General features: G+C 40.1%; 2 protein-coding genes across 2 annotated transcripts; one reads left to right on the top strand and one right to left on the bottom strand.

The window, feature by feature from the left end:
• Positions 1-475: 475 nt before the first annotated feature.
• itk (IL2 inducible T cell kinase) lies at positions 476-9,056 on the bottom strand. Its single transcript, XM_034093704.2, has 17 exons — positions 8,763-9,056; positions 8,516-8,620; positions 8,330-8,411; positions 7,878-8,003; positions 7,684-7,721; positions 7,065-7,219; positions 6,879-6,944; positions 6,711-6,765; positions 6,182-6,261; positions 5,754-5,896; positions 5,522-5,596; positions 4,499-4,667; positions 2,197-2,413; positions 2,044-2,108; positions 1,808-1,926; positions 1,080-1,237; positions 476-993 (listed from the first exon to the last, which is right to left on the bottom strand). The coding sequence occupies exons 1-17, from the start codon at positions 8,949-8,951 to the stop codon at positions 937-939; spliced, it is 1,899 nt and encodes a 632-aa protein (XP_033949595.1). The 5' UTR covers positions 8,952-9,056; the 3' UTR covers positions 476-936.
• Positions 9,057-10,485: 1,429 nt separating this feature from the next.
• On the top strand, positions 10,486-12,594 carry med7 (mediator complex subunit 7). Its single transcript, XM_034093706.2, has 2 exons — positions 10,486-10,636; positions 11,551-12,594. Exon 2 carries the CDS (start codon positions 11,560-11,562, stop codon positions 12,322-12,324), a length of 765 nt encoding a protein of 254 aa, XP_033949597.1. The 5' UTR covers positions 10,486-10,636; positions 11,551-11,559; the 3' UTR covers positions 12,325-12,594.
• Positions 12,595-22,201: the final 9,607 nt, after the last annotated feature.

Below are 22,201 nucleotides of genomic sequence, written 5' to 3'. Positions count from 1 at the left end.
GTCTTTTTCGTTGACTCTTTCCTTGCCCCCACATTAAAAAATATTTGGAGGAAATAGCAGGTAAATTGTGTGTGATGCTAGATTAATTATTTAACATTTGTTCTCGTGTAATAAATATTCAGATCTACATTTGAATTGGTAGGGATTTTGTGAGTGTGTATGTTTCTAGGCTTTTTTCAGCATTGCAAGGCCTGTAGTTCCATCTTTGGCCTCTATACCAAATGAGCAGAACGCCTGGTTCAGTTGAAGGACTGACTGAAGCTGATTATTAATCTGTTATTGTGGTACCAGTACCACATACACACTACTCTTGTCCCAGTAATAATTATTAGTTAATAGCATTTTTAGCAATCCCAATAATGTGTGATCATATCCAAACTGCATTTTTGTAGTGACTTCTGATGGGAATTGTGGTGTATTTAGCTGTTTAGTGCGTTAAATATGCAGAAAACTAATGAGGGAGGAGAAAAACATGTTTCATAAAAATTAAACTGTTTAATTGACAGTGCGTTAAACAGTGTTAAAAAGTGAAACCTTTATATAAACCTGCAGTGTGTATGGAGTGTGTTTTTATTTTATTTTTATTTATTTATCCTTTATTTATCCAGGAATGTCCCATTGAGATACAAGATCTCTTCTTCCAGGGAGTCCTGACCAACACGGCACACAACAAGTTTCAACATAAAACAAAGGCATTAAACAAAAAAAACATACAATTCAAATATAAATACAGAAGGCCATTTGTGTGAGCCTTCTTAGGAAACGACTGTATACAAAGAAAGAGATAAAGTGCAATATCCAGCAATTTGAAAATGGCTTGTGTTATATAATCATCTGAATGAAAACAAAATGACAGATATTTGACAAGTGATTAATTAATAAATTAAATAAATATAGCTATTTCCATAGGTTTCAAACTCAGATCCTATCTTCGTCCTAGACTGAGGCCAGTTCATGCACGAGGAGAGCAAAGGATGGGCGGTCTTCTGGTTTCTGAGAATGAGAACATGAAAAAACAACATTATTATAAAGACTTTTGTTGCATGAATGTTGTGAAAAATGTTAAAATGTGTGCCCACCTCCTTCCAGCACCACTCCATGAGCAGGTGGACGGCGTCTGGGGCCAGGTGGGGCTTCAGGAGCCTCAGGCCCATGTTCAGGGACTCCACCACTTCAACATTGCTGCGGTTGTCATAAGGGAGTCGGCCCTCGTTGTACACCTCCCACATGAACACAGCTGAGCAGGGGTCAACAGAGAAACTGTTAGATGTAAACAGTTTAAAGTGATGCGGTAAAAACTAAAATCAGTTCATGTGTGCCTGGTCAGTTATTTGCATGGTTGCTCCATGCAAGCTGTTTTGCATACATTATTTTTGCGTGCTTCCAAGGACTTATGTAACTTTACTTGATCATAACTGCTCGTCCACATGAATTTGTTTTGTCATCAGACACGCTCACCAATGTATTATATCTAGATTTATTCTATTTAGGGGTAGGTGTCACCATAAGCTCTATTTGTTTTCTGTTTTTTAAATTAAATCACAATCACATCAATGTCCTAGAAAATCAGTTTCCTTCTGACTGTGGTTTCAAATCACAGACTTGTTTTGTCTAGCTTTAGTGCACTATGCAACACTATCAGGGAAATCAAGGTGTAGGGCATCAGCCACCTAAACTCCTCACCAAGACCTCCGGTAAAAGCTATTCATGCAATCTCAAAAAATATAAATGTTTAAAATTGACAAAGGAAGGATGTTATTTGACTCTACTTAAAAGTCTGTGCAAAGATATGTAGTTATGAACACACCGAATGACCAGACGTCGGACTTGCTGCTGAACTTGCAGTACTTTATCACCTCGGGGGCCGACCACTTGATGGCGAACTTGGAGCCCTGTGAGCTTGTGTACTGATCATCAAACACAAATCTACAAAATGGAGCGGGGACAAACACGTTTATAGCAGTGGATGTAAGACAACATTAAAATATAGTAAAACTAATACTGGGATCTTGACATTTACGACAGATTTAGTGAAAAGCATACCTGGTCATGCCAAAATCAGATACCTTCACCTCATTGTTCTTTGAAACTAGACAGTTCCTGGCAGCCTGCAGATGAAAAAGAAGCCAGGAGGATTATTTTAATGTTATGTAAATACAAAATTGTAACATAATAAGTTTTTATCTGTCAGGTTACCAGATCTCTGTGGATAAAGTTGGAGCTCTCCAGGTATGCCATCCCCTCACTGACATCCAGACACATCCCCAGCATTGTTTCCTTAGACAGGTGTCCTTTCCTGGCTCGCAGGTAGTCTGACAGACAGCCGTTCTCCATGAACTCAAACACCAGACACATGGGGGAACACTGTGTGCGCACACCATAGAGCTGGACCAGCTTACTGTGGGACAATCTCCTGCGAAAAACACAGAAACAGCAGCTGAAATCTAAAATGTAAATTATTATTTTTGTGTGCAATTTTTGGGGAATAGAAGATGTAATCCAAATGGAACTATGCAAACTAAATCTACATTTCATACTGAAACATCTTTAGGTGTAATAGTCAATACAAAAACATAATAACATGTGGGTGGATCCAAATAAATGTGGGTTGGAGTTTTATATGAAAATAATAACTGTGTTAAAGTTAATGTGCTGTTTACGTGTGTTGACATGTCATGTGTTTCATTTTGTATTTGTATTACTATTACTCCTTATTTCCCTTTTATCTTATTGTATTCATTTTACACATACAGTGGGGCAAAAAAGTATTTAGTCAGCCACCAATTTTGCAAGTTCTCCCACTTAAAAAGATGAGAGAGTCCTGTAATTTTCATCCTAGGCATACCTCAACTATGAGAGACAAAATTAAAAAAAAATCCAGAAAATCACATTTTCTGATTTTTACAGAATTTATTTGCAAATTATGGTGGAAAATAAGTATTTGGTCAATAACAAAAGTTCATCTCAATACTTTGTTATATACCCTTTGTTGGCAATGACAGAGGTCAAACGTTTTCTGTAAGTTTTCACAAGGTTTTCACACACTGTTGCTGGTATTTTGGCCCATTCCTCCATGCAGATCTCCTCTAGAGCAGTGATGTTTTGGGGCTGTCGCTGGGCAACACAGACTTTCAACTCCCTCCAAAGATTATGGGGTTGAGATCTGGAGACTGGCTAGGCCACTCCAGGACCTTGAAATGCTTCTTACGAAGCCACTCCTTCGTTGCACGGGCGGTGTGTTTGGGATCATTGTCATGCTGAAAGACCCAGCCACATTTCATCTTCAATGCCCTTGCTGATGGAAGGAGGTTGTCACTCAAAATCTTACGATACATGGCCCCATTCATTCTTTCCTTTACATGGACCAGTCGTCCTGGTCCCTTTGCAGAAAAACAGCCCCAAAGCATGATGTTTCCACCCCCATGTTTCACAGTAGGTATGGTGTTCTTTGGATGCAACTCAGCATTCTTTCTCCTCCAAACACGTCTAGTTGAGTTTTTATCAAAAAGTTCTATTTTGGTTTCATCTGACCATATGACATTCTCCCAATCCTCTTCTGGATAATCTAAATGCTCTCTAGCAAACTTCAGATGGGCCTGGACATGTACTGGCTTAAGCAGGGGGACACGTCTGGCACTGCAGGATTTGAGTCCCTGGCGGCGTAGTGTGTTACTGATGGTAGCCTTTGTTACTTTGGTCCCAGCTCTCTGCAGGTCATTGACTAGGTCCCCCCGTGTGGTTCTGGGATTTTTGCTCACCGTTCTTGTGATCATTTTGACCCCACGGGGTGAGATCTTGCGTGGAGCCCCAGATCGAGGGAGATTATCAGTGGTCTTGTATGTCTTCCATTTTCTAATAATTGCTCCCACAGTTGATTTCTTCACACCAAGCTGCTTACCTATTGCAGATTCAGTCTTCCCAGCCTGGTGCAGGTCTACACTTTTGTTTCTGGTGTCCTTTGACAGCTCTTTGGTCTTGGCCATAGTGGAGTTTGGAGTGTGACTGTTTGAGGTTGTGGACAGGTGTCTTTTATACTGATAACGAGTTCAAACAAGTGCCATTAATACAGTTAACGAGTGGAGGACAGAGGAGGCTCTTAAAGAAGAAGTTACAGGTCTGTGAGAGCCAGAAATCTTGTTTGTTTGTAGGTGACCAAATACTTATTTTACCGAGGAATTTACCAATTAATTCATTAAAAATCCTACAATGTGATTTCCTGGATTCTTTCCCTTCATTTTGTCTCTCACAGTTGAAGTGTACCTAGGATGAAAATTACAGGCATCTCTCATCTTTTTAAGTGGGAGAACTTGCACAATTGGTGGGTGACTAAATACTTTTTTGCCACACTGTATCCATAGTATTATGATCAATTTTAAATCCTAGCGGGAAAGTGTTATTCTACTCCCTTTAGGGTTTCTTACCTCTCCTGCACAATACATGCTGTGTTTGTTGTAAAATCACTTACTTTGTGCTAATAAACGTTATGGAGTGCACTTACATCATGACCCTTGCCTCCTCTTTAAATTCCTCGTCTGACATGCACTCTTCTCTTATCATCTTCACTGCCACCTTCTTCTCCCTCCATCTCCCTTCCAGCACGAGCCCAAACTGTCCGCTGCCTATCTCCTGACCCAGGGCCAGCTCTGCAGGGTGGATTTCCCATTGGTCTGTTGAGAAGCAAACAGGCGGAAAACAACAACACTTATAATCCTAAAATCAACAAACAGGTTAGATAGACTTTTATTCTTAAAAAATTACAAAAGTTACGCTGCATTACGATGAACATTCCTGAGCTAATCCATTAGCTGCTGGCTTTTAGCGTGCAACACTGTTATTGTGAAATATTCATTTCATTTAATTTCAAACCTTTATTTATCCAGATTGGTCCCATTGAGATCATAGATCTCTTTTTCAAGGGAGACCTGCAGCATATAGGTTAAATGTCAAAAGGAAATTGAGCCAATGTAACAGCTTATGTGTGATTGATATTGTAACACATGTCAAAATAGCTGTTGTAAAATCATTATTCTACTGCCTCTCATGGCTAATTGCAATAATGTGACATGTTTTTACAAATACGTTTTCATTGTTTCTCTAAAGCTTTAAGGAATTGTATGGAACCTGAACCATTAATGGAGCTACAAGCTCATTATCTTTGGTCATAAGTATTAAGAAAAATAAATAAAACCTGCTTTGTATTTAATGAAATAATTATGATGGGTACTATAGCAGGCTGTGCCGTGTCTGTTTCTTTTTTGAGTTTGTTCTTAAAATAATAACAACATATATACACTTGTAGGAAATAAAAACAAAGTACACAATGATTAGCTTTTTGTGTTATGATAAAATAATTCTGAGTTGTTGCAGAACACCAAAGAGTCAAACGACAACTGAACAGACCCTGAGTATTCTTCTGTGATTACCACAAGAGGTCGGCAAAAACAAGAACCTCAGCATTTAAGTCATAATTGTTTTGAGCTGTAGTTTACCCAGCAGTTTTCACAACAGAACATCCTCCTACCTTTGGAGGGATCAACAATGTCCGGAGAGCAGCTTCCATCCTGAGAGACAGGGTGTCTCAAACGTGTTATCAGGCCTGCCACACAGATTATAAAATATTAATACACATCATCTTTTTACAAAACAGCTAAGGGAAACATTATTTTGACAGTTGTTATTATGTGTATGAAACTTCCTTTTGGAAATGTATCTTGTTTTTATAACTGTTGAATGCGGAAAGCCAGCAAATTTACCAGCAGCATTGTGTTGGTGGTAGTGGATTAACTCAGGAATGGTGGTGAACAGGTACTTCTCTGCCAGGTAAAATGCAGCCTCTCCCCTTTCTGTTTGTCTAATATGGTAATGGATAACTCTCGGATTCTTCTCACCATTAGACCTTGAGGAAATAAAGAAATGGTTTTTTTTTTTGTCACCCAAGTTCCCAAAGTGGGAAATGTTCACAACAACTTACGACAAACAGCAAAAGATGAGGAAAAGGGACATTGATTTGATGTTATGTTCTTTCTAAATATACACCAGGCGTGGCGAGATTAGATATGCTAGAACAAGTAATTATTTATGCAAAGTCATCAAATATATCAGTATACATATATTGAGCATCATTATTATCAATAGATCAAATGACATTATTTATAGTTAAATATGCATTAAGGAGCATTACCCAGGTGCTTTGGTGAAGACTGAAACAGTGTAGACTCCCACATGACTTGAGTCACGCACCATAAATGCACCTTCTTTTCCCTTAAAAGTAGAAAAATATTAGAAATGAAACAACAAATGTATATGGTTAGACATATGAATTAGTTGTTTGTTTAATCTGCAGCTAATATCAGCAGTCATTTTTATGAATAGATGAAGAATTGCTGTTTTAACTTCAGCTTGCAAAATTAGCAAAGCACAACAAGGCAGGAAATTGGAGGAAAGACTGTGGTTGTTGCGAGACATCTTGTTACTTCCCATGTCTTCTCACATTCTTGATGTGCAGGTGCATTTGCATTATTCTTTGCAAAATGCTATAATGCCGTGGGTGGCACAGTCACAGCTAAAGTGCACTGCGTCACGGGAGGCAACATGGTGCTAATTACCATTAGAACTTGGAGCATGTTTCTTCTGTCAAAACATGGCCGCAAGCATTAACAAATGAAAATGGAATAATTATTTGATTCTTAAACACTGACAATTTGTTTTACCTGTTTCACTAATAAAGTCTCTGCTTCCCCTCTGGTCATGTTTTTATTGTACCATCTGCGAGAAAACAAATTAACCAGAAATAAATTGATCTTATAAACGGCATAATGGCTTTGCAGATGCCCACATTTTAAATTGAAGCAACGAGCAGAGAAATAAATCAAACTCACTCAAATCTCTGAAAGTTGTTGCCAGTTTTTTCAGCTAGGTAATTACTGGGTACAAAGCCAGTGTTGCTGAAAAGGTGCAAGGAAAAATGATTCATTAATCATACACTCATTATCATTCTAACTATAAAAAGGGGAATTATTCAGATGTGTAACTAAGCTCAAGAGGGGCATTTGTATGTGGCTTACCCCCTTCCATCCAGCACGGCCCACCACTTAGAGGTGGAGCTGTTAATCAGGGTGTACGCCTGGTCCTTCTGAAGGAACAACTCATCGTTTCTGACCGGAGTGTAGTCTTGCAGGGCAAAGACCATTCTCTGATCTGATGCGTCATGCGTCTCCGTCTGGCAGTAATAATAAAAGGAAATGTATTCAAGTATCCAAAAAAAACTGATTGAAAGACTGAGCTAAATGAATTCGAACGTAATCAATTATTTAGTTCAAGCAACATATATTTTGAGGATGAGTATTTCAAAAAACACAAAATGCTTTAGCTGTTTATCTTTTTCTTAAGAAAAAAATGCATGTCACCAGCCAAAAGAAACAGACTCTCAGAAAGGAAACAAAAATCCTCACAATGGTTTGTTAAATGTAATAATTACCATGTTGTGTTTTACAACACAAATGTATTATACAGGAGGTCAAGCAATTTAGAAATACAGAAGAAAAAAAACAATATGCAATTGGTAAAGTAAACCCAATGAAAATCAAAGACATTACTTTGCCTATCCCATGTAATTTGAAGAGAATAAACTAAAACAAGAATAAATCATTGGCAGCACATGGTCTTCATGATTTAAAATGGTACCTCTGGATATGGGAGTTGAGGAAGAGGCTTTTTAGAAGCTGTTGAATTAGAAAAAGGACATTTGAATGTATTTAGTACATCCTAAAACACAAATAAATTGTAGAATGCTAAGTATGTAACACTTCTAATCAAGGTCCATATAAGGGCCATGTTGAGCTTATGCAAAACAAGAGAAGTGAAGATATAATACAAACCAAAACCCCATGGGTCATACACATGACAACCGGTCGCCAGTTTTTCTGTTTGTTGGCAACATTTCCATTTTCCCTCCATCCAGAAGTTTGGGTGGTATTTTTCAACCAAACTGTTATGCTTTGTCTCTATATCAGAGACAATTAAAGAAATACGGTTTAAGTTGACATCTTGTGAATTTTAATCAAGTGTTCATCATAATGGGTTGCACCGTCATTCACTGAAAAAACTGAAACGTTTTCTTTAATTAAGTGTATTATGTCAACAAATGTCACATAACTGTATGAGGTTAGTTCACAGCAATGATATTAAGTTGAAGCTTTTTAAACTTAATAATATTGCTTTCAACTAACCTAATACAGTTATGTGAAATGCGTTGACATAATACACTTAATTGGAGTTTTCAGTTTCTTCAGTGTTGTTGTCTGAAACAGGATTTTGTCAAATTGTTTACCCTCTTTGAGAGCTTTGACCCATCTCTGACGGCAATCATTGTCTGGGGCAAAAACGTATAAGTAGTGGTTGTTGTGAAAAACCTGAGGAAACATTTGCATTTGAGAAAATAGTATTTTTGTGCTTGTGTTTTGTACTACATGCTTACATCATACTATAACACATGAAATATTCTGTGTAACCTCACCTGAAAAGGGTACTTGTAATTGCAAGGTATTGGGGAATCACTACACACAATCTCCACACACTTAATTCTGGACAGCTCAATGCAACCTTTCTGCAAGGGCTTTTTCTGAAAAGAATAAAAACTTCATCTTAACTTTATGTGTGCAAATAATAGCTGATTTCCATGAAGCACAATTTACAGACTCAGCCTCTAGATTGTAAATTCCACATTTAAATCCAGATTACTCATGGGTTAAATGCATACTTACGCCATGGCGGCATTCAGAATACTTCAGCTCTTGGGTGTCCAAAACAAAAAACCTCTCCTTGTAGTTGCATGGTGAAGTTCTCTTCTTTTGTTGAGACTTTTTAATCATAGTTCCATTCAAAATCACCCTGGGAAACATGGTAACAGCTATGAAAAACACTGTGAGGAACTGTGCTGGCTTTTGCCGCATGGAGAGTGATTGAGTGCCTAGCAGTGAAAGAAAAATAAGTGTGGATTAACACTTGCCGTGGAGCTTCCGGAATAAAGTTGTTGCACTATTGGTGAACCACATCCTTACGGCATGAAATGGGTTGTGCTTTTGTATAAACACACACACACATTACACGCACACACAAACCATACAAGTGCTCACATGAACTTTCACTTTAGACTATGTTGCAACAAGTCAGTGTGTTTGCAACACAAGGATTAATCTTTGTTCTCTACACTTTTGAACCTTTTCCACCAACATTTGAATTCTGATGCAGGGACAATGTTTAAACAAAATGTAAAAATCTAACAGGGGTGTTAAGTCAACAAAATATTTAGAATGTACGCTAGATTTCCCTGAAAAAAACACAAGTTATTGATCAATTCAAATATACTAGAAAACAAAATGACTTGGGCATTTAAACTGAATATTAGAATCCAGGCAATACAAGGTCATTATTGCATTTCTGCATCAATGATGAAGATTTTGAATAGGTGTTTGTTTAGTAGTAAATCCTGTTGTTTTGCCTTAATATAATTTGATTAACTCCCATCTATCTCTGCTTTTGTAAAGCACTTGTGAAAACTCGCTTTCCACTCTCAATTATTATAGTCAAAAGTTGAGACATAATATTGTAGGTGATTGTTTGGTTATGTAAGGAAAGTTGTTGATTATCACTTCAAACAACAATGGATTTTTACACTGTGAAGAAAAATATTTTTTACTTTTTGAAAGTCCTGCTTTATTTAGTGACACTTATACGGTCCCCTGACCTCCGTCAAAACCTTCACAGTATATCCTCATAAATCATGGAAGATTTGATCGATGCTATAGCACATTTAAGATAAAGATAAAATGGATGTTTATGAATACATTTGGGGGAATTCAGGAGTTTAAAGCAGCAACAGAGTGGGATTGGAAGTAACTGTTAAAAAAGAAATTAATTAAATGGCCATATATATATATAAAAATCCTAACAATTATATACAAGTTGGAAATCAGTGTCCCAACACTTTCAATTCAAATTAAGTACAATATAAGATAAAAGTAGTGAAAGAAATTGGGAAAAGACAAGAAAAGTAAAACGAGATCTTCCAAAACCAGGTTGACGCTTATGGCAGCGCCAGGAGAGTACTGGCCACATTTTTTTTTGATGAAATGGAGATATATGTCATTAGAAGGGGTACAAATATTTGTATATTTTGCTAAATGTTTTGTAAAATGTATAATTACCTTACTATTACACAGTGTGGTGCGACCAAAATCACTTCAAAAATGAATGGTCTCTTGACTGTTTTCTACACTTATTGTGAAGAAATATTATTTTAAATATGTCTGGTGATGTTTTCTTGTGTCAAATATATAAAAATGTCACTATTATTATAACTGTTACTACTATTATTATCAGAGTGTAAGTGATACATCGATACATCACACATTAAGCGTTTGGCTATTCACACTCCAGCTCAGTAGGTGGCGGTAATGAGCCTCATACGATAGGTGGCCGCCCGCCATGAAACCATGAAGAAGAAGACGTTCAGCCAATGACAGAACCTCCATGTCAGTGAACGTAAGGCTAGCTAAAAGCTACATGTTCAATTAGATAACTTGGTGACATTTAATACGTAAAGTCTACTTCCAGCAACTGAGCAGCCATTTAAAGGGTTAGTACAAGTGTTATCGATGTTTTCATTTCCTTAATTTGTTAGAGTGTGATACCGCAGTCATTAAGCTAGTGAGCAGAGGTTAGCATAAGTACTGTCATAGCTAGTTAGCTAGCTACGTTATTTTTTTCTCTAAATAGAAATGGTTCAGCTAACGATTACGTCTGGTTGCTAACTGATGAGCAACACACTTACAATGTTAACACATTTTTAGCTAGTGAATGATAATATCTGCTCACCAATTGTTGAGACAGTTAGTCACGAACGTTACTTGCGCTGCTCGCTTGTTACACGTTACCAACCATTGACAACTTGCTTTTAGCATTATCACATTACATTATATAGAAAAAAGATCTCGACGCTGCTGCGAGTGGAAGAAGCCATATGTTAAACTGATGGATAACAAAAACTTGTACAGAGAAGTTGGGTTGGAAACTAGTGGTTGAACATAATTATGAAAAGGCTATATTGTTAAGATGCGTTTACTGCTAACGTTATAATGAATCAATATCATTATTTTACTCCACATCATGTAGGGTAGTTAAGGTTATTCTTTGTTTTTTTACAGCTGCAATTACCGGTTCGTTTAGAAATTATTATAATTCACATACAAAACAGGAGAAGCCCATGAAACGCATCACATCATTGTTAATTAAAAGACCCAAAATGAACGTTGTATAAACCACTGGACTGGCCACAGCAATAACTATTAAATAAAATACTGATATCAATACTCTGAGAATTGAATATCGCAATTGTCTGTAATTATGTTGTGTTCTTGGTACTCACATAATGGTGTAGTAGAGTTGACAATAAGCACTTGACTGTTGCACCGGATATATGCACTTATGAACATTTATTTGCATGTAACTTGGAAAACAGCCTTTTTGACATTCTTTTCGTTGACGTTTCAGGCCAGCATAATGGGTGAACCACAGCAGGTTAGTGCCCTGCCTCCTCCACCTATGCAGTACATCAAAGAGTACACGGATGAAAACATTCGCAATGGTCTGGCTCCTAAGCCACCTCCACCCATCAGAGACAACTACATGATGTTTGGCAACCAGTTCCAGTGTGACGACCTCATCATCCGGCCACTTGAAAGCCAAGGAATTGAAAGGCTCCATCCTATGCAGTTTGACCACAAACGGGAGCTTAAAAAGCTCAACATGTCTATTCTTGTGAACTTTCTGGACCTGCTGGACATCCTCATTAAAAGCCCTGGCAGTATAAAGCGAGAGGAGAAGCTGGAGGACTTGAAGCTTCTGTTTGTTCATATGCACCACCTGATAAATGAGTACAGGCCACATCAAGCCAGGGAGACGCTGAGGGTGATGATGGAGGTGCAGAAGAGGCAGAGACTGGAGACAGCTGAGAGGTTCCAGAAACATCTGGAGAGGGTGGTGGAGATGATCCAGGGGTGCCTCGCCTCTCTACCCGACGACTTACCACAGATAGAGGGCCTGGATGGTGCTAGTAATGGGACAAGGAGTGTAACTGCAGCCCCTAGTGTGGTTTGTTCCTCTGGACAGGCCCCCAGGCAGAAAACAGAACCGATGGATGTAGAGGAAGCAGGGGCTAGCTGTATGGCAGCAAGTCACCAGGACAAGAGCGTCCCTGCTGCAAAGAGGGACAAAATGTGGGACAAGGATGCTGCCATGTGCAGTATTATTGATGAAATCGCTTAAGTGTTCCGTCGAGTTGTCGTGCTTTTTTTCGACACCAAAACTGTGTTGTTTTTTTTTGTATGCTGTACTTTAAGCAAGTATATGAAAACGTTTGGTGTGTTTTCACTTGGACTGCAATCCTAACTGGAAGTGAATGGTGTTTTATTTAAAAGCCATTATGTAGATATTATTAACCGTTTATGTGTGGATATTGAGCATTGTAAATATAAAGCAGACCAACTTGGGTGAGAACTTTCAGTTTTTGTAATAAAATCAATAAAGACAATTGCAGTGGGAGTGACATACTGTTTTCATTTAAACTCAATGTTTTAAGAGAACATGGTTATATAGTCAGTCCTCCTAAAGCCCAAGCCTTTTTGCATTTTGTTAAAGCACTTTTATAATGTGAACAGTGTTATGTTGCTTTCTTCATGGAACTGTTTTCATTTCAACACAAAGCAAAATCCTTCCCGGGTACATTAAAATATTAAAAAATACCTCCTTCTTTGACTCCTGTAGAAAATGATTTATGGGGAAGAAAAGCTTGCATACTAAAGCTAATTCAAACTTAAAGTGGCAAAGTGAAATATTTAATAAAGAATGATAAGAAGACATTGAATATAAAATAATAACAAGAGCAAGCAAATATGTAGTTAGAGAAACTTTTTAAATGCAAAAGCAATAATAGTAACACATTTAAACAAAAGTTAAGTAAATCATGTATTAGTAAGTCGCTGTAATAAGTTTAAACCCTGAATTATATGACAAGACCTATGGTATTCAGTATGCTTTTTCCACAGGTGGGGAGCATGGAAGATAAAAGTTGCTTCACCTCACTTGGTTTTGATCCTGGAAACATTCATTAGACCTTTGAGATGACCCGAGGGATATGGATGCTACATTATATACAGGTAAATAACACATGTATTTAGGGTTTTAGGCCCAAGACCTTTACTACTTCAAAGACAAGTAACTGATTTAAAAAAAATGAAAATCTATCCTTTTACATACAGAAATGATTCATTGACTGGGTAGATTTTTTGTTCGGCGGCCGTGCACACGACCTAAAGTGTAGCTGTTCTACTGATCAAATTTGCTCTTTAACTCAAATTGATCAAACAGCAAAAACTCCACAGATTCAATTTAAAGAAACACGATGCAGTTGGCTGTCAACAAAAAGGTTCAAGACAAGGATTTTCTCCCAAGAGTATGATATTTATTTATCAATGTCAGACACATTTACAAACAATACTTTAACCAGTAAAAACAACAATTTATTATGAATTCATCTACACCGGTATTGCTGTTTAAATATTTGTTACCAAGTGAAGGGAATGCAGAAATGGGCGGTACCTTTGTAGCCCAATACTACGGTGGTCGAAATGTGGTTTACCCCTGTCATGGTCGTCTGCTACATAAGGTAAATGTTATGTGTTTCTTTATGTACATACTACATAAAGCATGGTGTTACATGTATGTCTTTATGGCCTGATTGCTCTGACCCAAATATTTATGAGACAGGTCCCAACACCAGGGGGGTATACTACGAAGCAGGATTTTCGCTTAGCCGGTTAAATTCAAGGAAAACTCCGGCTTTCCGGTGCTACGAAGCTGGTTCTCTTTTTAGCAGGCTAGATCTCCATGGTAATTTATGTTTAGCGGCTAACCTGGTCGGGAACAGGGGCCTGTACTACGAAGCTGGTTCAACATAACCTGGATATGTTTGAGTTAGCCGGTTGGCCTAATCCAGGGGTGGGGAACCTTTTTCCTCTCAAGGGCCATTTCAATGTTTTCAACATCCTCCGAGGGCCGTACAAATTATTGACCTCTGCTTAAAAATACTAAAATCACAGCCCACTCATTTCACCTTTCATTCATGCTGTGCAAAGAAAAAGCAACCTCTTAATCCAGATATCTTGCCATGACTCACGCATGCACGTGCACGGTTGTGGCATGACCACCAAAACAGAAAGCTATGGACACAAGATGTGTGCAAAATGTATTTAGACTCCTATCCATGTGAACATGATTTAAGTTGGTGGGACCTAACCTCCTCTAGGGGGGTACGGGGGGCATGCACCCCCCGGAAGATTTGTTTTTAAATGTTGAAGTTAAAAGCATAAATCTGGTGCACTTTGAGAGCAACATTAGTAGATCTATGGATACATCTCTCAACACCAGGGGCGGACTGGGACTACAAATCAGCCCGGGACTCTCGACCGGCCCACTTCGGTACCGCCGGCCCACCGCGGTACCGCAAGTAAATACCGCTAGTAAATACCGCTAGTAAATACCGCTAATAAATTGTCAGGGGGACTGGGGGGGTAGACAATTTACTAGCGGTAGACATTAAGGGTAAATAATGTCTACCTCCGGGCCGGTGGACTTGTATTATTACTGGCCCCACCATTGTAAATACTGGCCCGGAGCATTCGTCCAAAAAAAAATCGACTAATAATGAAGAAAATTAACACATTTGTTGCAATAGTAATGTATGCACTAACTACATTACTACTTGTACTACAACATTTTAATCATCAGTTCTTCCTCATTTTCCTCAATTGTTCATATTTGGTTTATTAAAATAATGATATTGTGGTCATTGTTAAAAAATGTCTGCTATTATTATTATTATTTGTATAATGCACTTTCTGCCTTCCTGTCATTAGGAGTTAGACATGTAATGCCAGACATGCCAATACCTTTATATTGTCTATACTCTTCACTTACTTGTCAGCATAGGTCGGCATTGATGTACAGAGCCGACAGAAGACCTTGTTTATATGGGCATCATATTGAGAGGTGCAGACAGTGATGCGTCCTAAAACCAGGAAGTAAGCTGCTGGTTCCCTCCACAAGGGTTTTGGAAAATAGCTGGAAATAAGGTCTGTGGAAAACAAACCCGTTTGATAAATGCACGTTTTGTTCAGCCGGATAATCTTCACATGTCTACCCTACTTTTATAATTTTCGAATCATAAATCTAATTGATAGATTATAAAAGGGTTTTAGGACGCGTCACTGCAGCCAACTCCATCAAGCAGGCTGAAACTTTCTCTCCCTCTTCTTCTCATACTCCCTGTCACTCTCCTTTAACTCCTCCGGTGACTTTCTTTTATTTGAAGATTGTTTTTTTTCCCGGCGCTTGGCCGGTTAGCGCTGGTATTTAAAAACATTTGGCGAATGGTTAGGTGGCGCTAGTCTGTAGTGAAGCAGCGCGCTCCCGCTCACCGGAGCCTGCTCCCGCTGCGCTCCGGAGCAAACAGCTGTTTGCTTTTCACCCAGCAACAACGACAACCGACTCACTGAACGCTATGTTGTAGCGTTGATAAACGAAACAATTTAACTAAATTGCTAGTCAAAATACCAATACCACAGGACAATTTTTATATTTTTAGTGGCCCGAACGGGCAAGTGGAAAGTACGTTATGCTGGCCCGGGGTGTCTAAATAGTGCTTCCGGGCCAGCGGGCCATTTAATGTCGAGCCCTGCCGGTTACCGGTCGGCCCACATCGTCCACTTCAGTACCGGCCCATCGGGATTCGTCCCGAACGTCCCGATGGCCAGTCCGACCCTGCTCAACACCCAGATGAAACAGAACTGTAAACAGATTTTCTTTTTCTTTATGGATATTTTACAAATCACTCTCCTTTCAAACTGTATTGTTTATTAATAACAACTTTTTGTTACTGTCATATAGTATTTTATACCTGTTTACTTTATTCTCTTATTTGTTTTATAACTATAATGATCATATAAAGATGTGCCTTTACCTCACTGGTTGTAGAAAAAGCTTCTTATATTCGTTAGCATAGCTAGCTAACCAGATGCTAATAACAATAAAGTTATTGACTGTATGATCAGTATGACAGATGAACAGATCGCCACTGGGCTTACAACTAAAGACACAGCCACGCAAAAAACTGCAGCATTTGTACGGCTCCTTATTGGTACTGCAATTTTTGGAAGTGCCGGAGCAGAGCTGCGTTCTGGTGCTCCCCGTCAGAACTACACCCTTGTCAGACGAGACGTATACCACGTGACGGCAGGTGAGGCTTGTGTTGTGTTCAAGGACCCTGACCTTGGCCAGGAAAAACAGGCACTCTCTTGTTTAATTATTTTGCGGTCTAGATTTCTTTAATTTTTTTCTTTTTTGCGTGTGTTTATAAATTACCTCGAGGGCCACACGAAATGGTCTCGCGGGCCGTATACGGCCCGGGGGCCGGAGGTTCCCCACCCCTGGCCTAATCCAAAACAAACGCGCTCTCGCTAAACGGTAATACGACGCGGGTTATCAAGTGGATCGCTCAAGCCAGCCGTGTCCTATCTAGTTAGGTGCGCGTTCACATGAAAGGGGTGGTATTTGGAGCATTCGACCAATCACAAACATGGAGAAGCCAGAGCCATAGAGAGATAGTTAGTAGTTAGATAGTTAGTATCTCTAGGGCTCTGGGAGAAGCGTACTGACAGCGCAGCGTCATACTTCCTGAATGAAAAGTCAACTATAATATTAGACATATGAAGAAGTTAAACTTTAAACATCCATGACTTAAACACTTTATCCAGGATAAAAGCCACATAGCTGCACCTGCAAGGTGAATACAGCTGGTAACAGTGTTTGAATGCGTACATTAACACTTATGATATCACTGCCCCGTCTAAAACACGAGTGGATCGACTTTAATTACATTTGTCTCGAGTCTTTCGTCAACTTAATGTGTTGCTTAAAAATAATACTTCTGCATACAGTATGTGACACTGAGTGTTGCACGGCCAGATACGGCTCAGCTGACTCAGATAAGAACATATATGATACATTATGATGTGATATGCCGCGGACTGTACTTAATGTTACTCTGATCCGGTTTCAGGGTGCGAACTGGAGGGGAGCAGGGGGAGCTATAGCTCCCCTAATGGTGACATGAGCTCCCCTGGGAACATGGTTTGTGAAATTTGGGGGGAGCTCTCTAAAATACTGATATGATGACCAAATAAATTCCATTTTGGGCATGTTTTTTTTTCAAAGGTGTAAAATAAGTTAAATAAAATTATATTTAGAGTTTATGATTCATGCAAAAAGTGTCGCCTGCTTGCACGCTGCCCGCAGCTCCACCCACTACCCACTCACTCACAAGCTCGTTTAGTTAGCACTGCATGTTTACCAGGCATTGTTGCTGCTGCTGATATGTCGAAAAGAAAAAAACAACTTAGGCAATTTCTTTAAAAAAACGGCTAAACAACCTGATCAAGAAGACCAACCGAATGTAGCTGGTGGTAGCACATCGTACGTTGTGACTGCTGCTACAACAGAACCGAGAGCGGAGGGAGCTAACGTCAGTGCTAGTGCTAACTTGACAGCTAACGTTAACTTGGGGGCTGAAGAGACACAAGAAGACGAGCCAAGAGAAGCTAACTTGATGACTACAACTACCATACAGTAGTAGAGATCGAAGGAGATGTGGAAGAAGATGATGATGCTGCTGATGACCACCCCCCGCTCTTCCTCCTTGCCTGCTGCTCAAGATGGGGGGCGAAGTTGCTGCGGTGGTCCCGTAGCCACCGGCTGGCTGGACCAGCCAACAGTGGAGTGAGTGGATCACATTTGAGTCATTTTAAGTTTTTTAATTAATTAATTAAACAGTCAAACGTTACATTGATGGTCCGTGGATTATTTATTATCAAGTTGATTGAAGTTTGCGTAGCCCATACATGCTCGGGAAATCAGTTGACATTTACATGATCCATCGGGACATTTAATGTACATGTAGACCTGTGGCACCACCCCGTGTGCAACAGATTTTCTCTTTATAATAGGCCTATGTCTGTGCTGTTGCTATTAATGCACGGATCAGCATTTACCCCCCCCAAAAAAAAATCCCGGCTCCCCCGGAGACCGTGGTATAGTTCGCACACTGCGGTTACTTATGTTGTGGCAGATATTTAAGTAAGCTTTCTTAACGCTAATATTATAATAGTCAGATTGCTCTGAAGATGGGAGGTGATATTCTATTAATGTTCACGTTCACACAGTCAGTTCATTTTTGCCGGCCGTCTTTCCTGCAACGGCAGCTTTTCTGTATTTCCTCTATCCTGTAATATGACTTGATCGCATTAAACTCCGCACACTGAGCTCTGATTGGTCAGCAGGCGGTGAAGTTAGCCGGCTAAGCGAAAATCCTGCTTCATAGTATACCCCCCAGGTTAGGTTGCAGGCAGCTCAACTCAGTGAAATCACTGCCTGCCTGACCGATGTGACTAAAGACCGAAGGGGGCGCCGGAGGGCGGTCAAGACGCGTTCCAATATATATATATTAGGGCTGTCAGTCGATTAAAATATTTAATCGCGATTAATCGCATGATTGTCCATAGTTAATCGCGATTAATCGCAAATTAATCGCACATTTTTTATCTGTTCTAAATGTACCTTAGAGGAATATTTTTCAAGTTTTTAATACTCTTATCAACATATGAGTGGACAAATATGCTTTATGCTAATGTTTATTATCATTTGAACAATGACAAATATTCTCATGCATATTAAACACAACAACCTCTGAACATTACGTCTGACCTGGCAGACAAGGCTGACAGGGCCGATAATCAGCTTAATATTCACAGCCAGAGAGAGAGCCCAGCTAGAGCTGAGAGGGCCAAACAGCACAGAGAAAAGAGGCAGATAAAACTAAACGTGACGGTCTCCTTCTCCGTGCCATCGGTAGGCAAAGTGCAGCATTAAGATATACAATTGCTAACGTAGACAGTCATTTCATATTCAACACGGATACCGTTTGGGGATCTTCATCAAACTGCTTTTTTTGTCCTGGATTTCAACAACAGACAGAGGAACAAATAACCAATTTATATCTTACACATACTGACCACAATGACAATGAAGTCTTCTTGTAGCTATCATGGATATTTGTTACTTACAAAACATGTAGACAAACGCCTATCATAAAGCGAGACACATTGTTCTCGATGTTGTCCCACATGTATCTGTGCACTCACTGTATGATGACAAAAAGCATATAGAGGAGTTGGGTGGAGTTTCCTGTGGAATGACTCAACTATCACATACATGTATACAAACATACAAGGTGATGCTTACATGAAGTAAACCACCACAATTCAGAGAGATGGCTGAGTCATCAATAACTCAGTGAGAAACACTTCACTGTTTTGGAAAACAATAAACCAGTCACATAGGGATGGTAATCAACTAAGTCAATCCAGACTAAGTATCAATGTTGTTGTATAGTTATATTGTCAAATTCTATAATTTATTTGAATACATATATATAAATACTGCATTTTCATCCAAGGACACTGACATGTTGGGAGTTGTAGACATTGGCAGAAACATTTTATTTCTGCTAAGTCGCAATAAGGGTGTGACCAATTTTTCAACAAGTGTCAAAATAAATAAGAATACATGCAGATTTAGATTGCAGATTTCTGGTATGCTTGTTACTGATGTGTCTTCACAACCTGTTCTCACAGGTTTTTTTTCTTTTTCTTCTATGAATACTCAGTTATTTTTAACTGCTCAGCTTATAGAAAACGAAACATGCAGCTTGCTACAAGGGGTTCTGTCAGGCAGACAAACATGCTCAGTGCTACTAAACTCCCATCTGTGCCTGGGAATACAGACAGGGACTGAAGCCCGTTGGCTGAGTAAACTTTCCCACCCTGTACCCTACTCTGTTCAACAGTTGGTGTGTCTGTCAGTTTGTGTGTGTGTGTGTGTGTGTGTGTGTGTGTGTGGTGTGTGTGTGTGTGTGTGTGTGTGTGTGTGTGTGTGTGTGTGTGTGTGTGGTGTGTGTGGTGTGTGTGTGTGTGTGTGTGTGTGTGTGTGTGTGTGTGTGTGTGTGTGTGTGTGTGTGTGGTGTGTGTGTGTGTGTGTGTGTGTGTGTGTGTGTGTGTGTGTGTGATCGTTGGAGCTATGTGCCATCAAAATAAACACAAAAATAGTTGCATAAGAGCATAACGTACAAGTTAACGTGTAAACAAAGCAAAGGAATGAACTCTCCAAACGACGTAAACCTAAGAATGAATGTAAACCTAAAACAAAGTCATTCACCACCTTCTGTTAGATGGCCAGAGATATTATTATCATTATTTCCTTGATTTTATGTTATTTATTTTAGATTTTATTGATCTGTGTGAATCTTTGCTGTACTATTTTTCACGCTTACCCTGTTGCTGCTTTTGTACAACTGAATTTCCCCTCGGGGATTAATAAAGGTTCATCTTATCTTATCTTATCTTATGTGCAACTCAAGGCATATGCTCGAACGGGAGCTGCCTGGACGCTGCAATCATGAGTGTGCTGACTTCTCGTACAAAGTCCCGCTGTCTGGCTTCCTGCTTAAAGTCAAGTGCTCGGCGCAGTTGTGTGGATAGGGCGCTCCTCTGTTTTCATTTAAACAGCTCCTTATATCCGTTAGCGCAGCTAGCTAGCACCAGATGCTAACAACAACAATAGCCGCGTTCACACTGCGGTACGGTAATGCACGTAAGGTCTCTCTCTCGCTCGCTCGGGCCACACACACACCCTCCCGGTCCTCCCGATGGCCAGTCGGTGCCTGCCAGTGAGCGTGGAAGTGTGGTCTGCCACAAGCGGGCGGCAGGAGCGGGGCTGTCAGCAGCATCAGCTTGTAGATGGTATTTTAAACTCGATGCGCTCTGAAACTACGGGGCGGCCGAGGAAAAAAATACACATGCGTTAATCGCGTTAAAATAATTAGTGGCGTTAATTTTTTTTTGCATTAACGCGTTAACTTGACAGCCCTAATATATATATATATATATATATATATATATATATGTTGTGTGGACAGCGGCGCGGGGTGTAGATCTGTAGGATGTCTTGGAGGTAGCTGGGTGCCAGGTGGTGCAGACACTTACGGCCCGTCTACACTACAGCGTCGAGAGCGTCGAAAGCTCCAAGCAGCTCCAAGCTGCCCATTCACTTTCAATGGGGTGACGTCACGTAGCCGCGCTTTTTCGCCGAACTGAATTGTGGGTAGCCGAGCGAGGCGTCTCAGGCGACCCAGGCGACCAGAAGTTGAACATTGTTCAACTTCTGGTCGCCTGGACGCCGGAGTAGCCAGCGCCAGCCAATCAAATCCCGTTTCCCAAAATCTGACAGCTGAAGCGCTAGCCAATCAAACCGCGTCTAAGCTGGGAGAGATATCCCGCCGTTCATTTCTATATTTTCAAAAAAAGTCGGAGGAGAAACTAACTATCGCCGTAGCGAATCACCCGGTTTTGTATGACCAGACCCTCTTCACCTCCCGGGATACAAACCGGAGGAACCAGGCATGGAGGGAGGTGGCAGAGACAGTGGGGGAAACTGGTAGGTTTTCGCCTGTTTGGGGAGTTTATATATATATTGCTCGCATAAAATCCCCGGGGGTTTTTGCTTTGTATGTCGGGGGCGGGAGATTCATGTGATTGGTTGTTGGCCGTGTTGCTTGAATAAAATCCCCAAGCTCCAGACACGCCCAGCTCCAAGCTATTTTTGGAGCTGTAGTGTGGACGTTCCGTTATAGACATATGTCAGGATTCGGAATTGGATTCTGAGATGACAGGGAATCCAGTGCCGCTCAGCGAGCACTGGCGAGATGTGGTCGTAATGCAGCTCTAGAGATGAGACGCGCTGCATTGTTCTGTACTAATTGCAGGCGATGGATTTGTTGTTGTGGAATTCCTAATAACAGAGTGGAGCAGTAATCCATGCGCGAAGCAACAAGGGTCTGGACTGCTGCCTTGCACGCATCTCCAGTGATGTACTTTCGGATCTTTCCAATGTTCCGAAGGTGGTAACTGCAGCTTTTCACTATGCCAGATAACATCCAGCGCGCCCTCCGGCCTCATCCAGCGCGCCCTCCGGCGCG

This window comes from Pseudochaenichthys georgianus, chromosome 10 (genome assembly GCF_902827115.2).
Source record: "Pseudochaenichthys georgianus chromosome 10, fPseGeo1.2, whole genome shotgun sequence".
Taxonomy (NCBI): domain Eukaryota; kingdom Metazoa; phylum Chordata; class Actinopteri; order Perciformes; family Channichthyidae; genus Pseudochaenichthys; species Pseudochaenichthys georgianus.
Note: the sequence above shows the minus strand (reverse complement) of the source record. Positions and strands in the feature narration are given on the sequence as shown.

What these genes read in the sequence shown, in the direction of transcription:
- itk (XM_034093704.2), bottom strand. Translation starts at nt 8,951, where the DNA reads ATGCGGCAAAAGCCAGCACAGTTCCTCACAGTGTTTTTCATAGCTGTT. An exon ending in CATTGTTGATCCCTCCAAAG is followed by an intron (nt 4,668 to 5,521) that starts GTAGGAGGATGT and finishes GCTTCTCAACAG; the next exon opens with ACCAATGGGAAATCCACCCT. An exon ending in TGGAGTGGTGCTGGAAGGAG is followed by an intron (nt 994 to 1,079) that starts GTGGGCACACAT and finishes TCTCATTCTCAG; the next exon opens with AAACCAGAAGACCGCCCATC.
- med7 (XM_034093706.2), top strand. Translation starts at nt 11,560, where the DNA reads ATGGGTGAACCACAGCAGGTTAGTGCCCTGCCTCCTCCACCTATGCAG.